We start from the raw sequence: 2,547 nt of genomic DNA, 5'->3' as shown, positions 1-2,547 counted from the left end.
GCCAGGATTACAGGCGTGAGCCACCGCGCCCGGTCATATTCAGTTCTTGTTGGATGACTAACCAACGATGGTAGAGATGGTCCTCCTGCATTTACTCAGCCCCGCCCTGCTCAGCCTCGGGAGCGGACGAATTCTCAGCTGGTGGATCGGCTGCTTTTGTCTCTTTGCCATCTTGTGGTTTAGGGTTTTCTGGATGTCTGCGTCGGTAATTGAAGTTACGGCGGTACCGACATTGAGGCGGCTGCTGACCTTCGGTCTCATCTTCATTCTCTTTATCCTCTTCATTGCTGTCCTCTCTGGGCTGTCTTTGGGAGGAGGGCCCCTGCGGAATCGTGGTCTATAACCCCGATACATATTCTGTCTTTCTGGTGGTCTACCTGGTTCTCCTGCACCCTGGCTGTCAGCACCCTCCATCACTCCTCCCTGCACAGGAGGGTTGGAACACTGTGGTCCACGCCCACAGGGTCTCCGCATGCAGTAAGGTGGGAACCTTCCCCTGCGGTGGGCGGCGTTGCTGGCCTGGCCTTCAGGAGCACTCTCCGATCCCTCATTCTCTTCTCCACGCTCACTGTTCTGATGATTCTGCTGGTGATCGCGTGGGAGGACCCTGGGACGTGGATAGTGTCTGTTATGGTTACGGTCTGCTGCATATTGACTGCCTTGAACTGGATTCCACCGGGGCCTGTGACGTTTGCTGCCTCCGCACCCTTTTCTCCTTCAACAACATCAAACTCCACAGTCTCTCCGTCTCCTACACCACGAAGGTGCTTCCTGGGGTTGTTCTTCTTTATGGCAGTCTGGTGTACAAATACATCTTCCTTGGTGTCATTCCTGTTGATGAAACCTTATCCGTTTCTTACGCTGAACCATTTTACTGTCCCCAAAACTTCTGTTGTGATGACCTTCTTGTCCCCGTCGGCAGGCGCCGCCGATGTGAGGCTGCCCGGGCCACCGCTCCCTGCGCCGCTGCCCGTGGTGCCGGGCTTGGAGTGGGCAGCGCTGAGGGCAGGGGCGGCGGGCAGCTGCTGGGTCTCGGCCTCACTGCTCCTGGTTACGGTGATGGTGACTGGTGACTGGGGCCGGCTGCGGCAGCTGCGGCTCCTCCCGATGTGTGATGGTAACTAGGCCGGGGGCAGCGGTGGGGCTGCACAGAGCTCTCTGGGGTCCGCTCTCCGCTCCCGCTACCGATCGAGCTCCTTGAGCTTCTTAAGTGGGGTCTCGTAGACTTCCTTTTTCCATTATGCCACTGACTCTGAGACCCGCTGGCACTAGGACACCTCTGTTGGGTAATCAAGCCATAAATCAAAATCTTCAGTCTTGGCCAGGCATGGTGGCTAACGCCTGTAATCCTAGCACTCTGGGAGGCCGAGGTGGGAGGATTGCTTGAGGTCAGGAGTTCGAGACCAGCATGAGCAAGAGCGAGACCCCCCCATCTCTACTAAAAATAGAAAAAAAAATTTGCCAGGCAACTAAAAATAGAAAAAATTAGCCAGGCATGGGGGCGCACACCTGTAGTCCCAGCTACTCAGAAGGCTAAGGCAGGAGGATCACTTGAGCCCAGGAGTTTGAGGCTGCGGTGAGCTATGATCATGCCATTGTATGCCAGCACTCCAACCTGAGTGACAGAATAAGACCCTGTCTCTATAAAAGAAAAAAAAAATTCAGTCTCCAATTCTTGCACTGCCCAGCTCAAAATGTAGCCTGGGTCTGAGAAGAATGCGCCTGTACCCAAGGACTCTAAGACCTATTTCATCATCTATCAAATCACCAGTAAAAACCCAATCTCCAGGGGATTCTATTTCAGAAAAAGCAACAAGTTAGGGATGTTTTGATCAATCCGTGCATTTTTGTCACAGATCTCAACTCTCTTCCAGGAAATGCTTTTATTTGACTGGGTATCGTTTTTTTGTTTGTTTTGTTTTTGTTTTGTTTTGTGGTTTTTCTTGATGGCAAATATTTTTAGGAATTTAGTAGCTCTAGATGCTGGCTTCCATTCAGTTTTCCAGGATCCTTGCTCAGTTACTTTTTGGGGGAATGTCTCAGACCTACTTACCACAGAAAGCACCCATCATGGCATATGGCTGGCCATCTATATAAAAAATAAAATATCAGAAAGTGTACCCCCCACCTCTCTCTAAAGGTGGTAAAAGACTCAGATTTCAAAATGTTCTTCTGATTTTGGAGATATACTCCAAGGATCAGTTCAACTTGAGTTCTATATCATGCAACCAACCATTCAGCTAACAATTTGGCACTCATGGTGAGGATACATATATGCTAGGCTCGATTCAAGAGCAGTGACTTAGTACAAAATGCAGTTAGTTCAAATGATCCTGGCTGGGATGCCAAATTTAGATGTTTGTGTTGCAAGTATTATTGCTTCCCCTTTTCCTCTGTTAAATATTTATACACACACACACACACACACACACACACACATTTATGTACACAATATGCTAGGACACTGAGTGGGCATTTTTTGCAACGCAAACTAAAAATTCATAGGCATATGCCTGGCAAACCAGATAGGAGAGATAAGAAAGAAAA

General features: G+C 49.6%; 1 protein-coding gene and 1 pseudogene across 1 annotated transcript in view; one reads left to right on the top strand and one right to left on the bottom strand.

Moving 5' to 3' along the window:
* Positions 1-88: 88 nt before the first annotated feature.
* LOC105805012 lies at positions 89-2,069 on the bottom strand (annotated as a pseudogene).
* A 153-nt stretch (positions 2,070-2,222) lies between these two features.
* The window catches only part of APOBEC1 (apolipoprotein B mRNA editing enzyme, catalytic polypeptide 1), a 14,872-nt gene continuing 14,547 nt past the window's right edge, over positions 2,223-2,547 (top strand). The window contains exon 1 of the mRNA XM_012637792.1: positions 2,223-2,260. Coding sequence (XP_012493246.1) covers positions 2,223-2,260 — 38 coding nt within the window. The remainder of the gene's footprint in view (positions 2,261-2,547) is intronic.

The sequence above is a fragment of the Propithecus coquereli genome, unplaced genomic scaffold (assembly GCF_000956105.1).
Source record: "Propithecus coquereli isolate 6110/MARCELLA unplaced genomic scaffold, Pcoq_1.0 Scaffold124, whole genome shotgun sequence".
Classification (NCBI taxonomy): Eukaryota; Metazoa; Chordata; class Mammalia; order Primates; family Indriidae; genus Propithecus; species Propithecus coquereli.
This window is presented reverse-complemented; position numbering and strand designations above follow the sequence as displayed.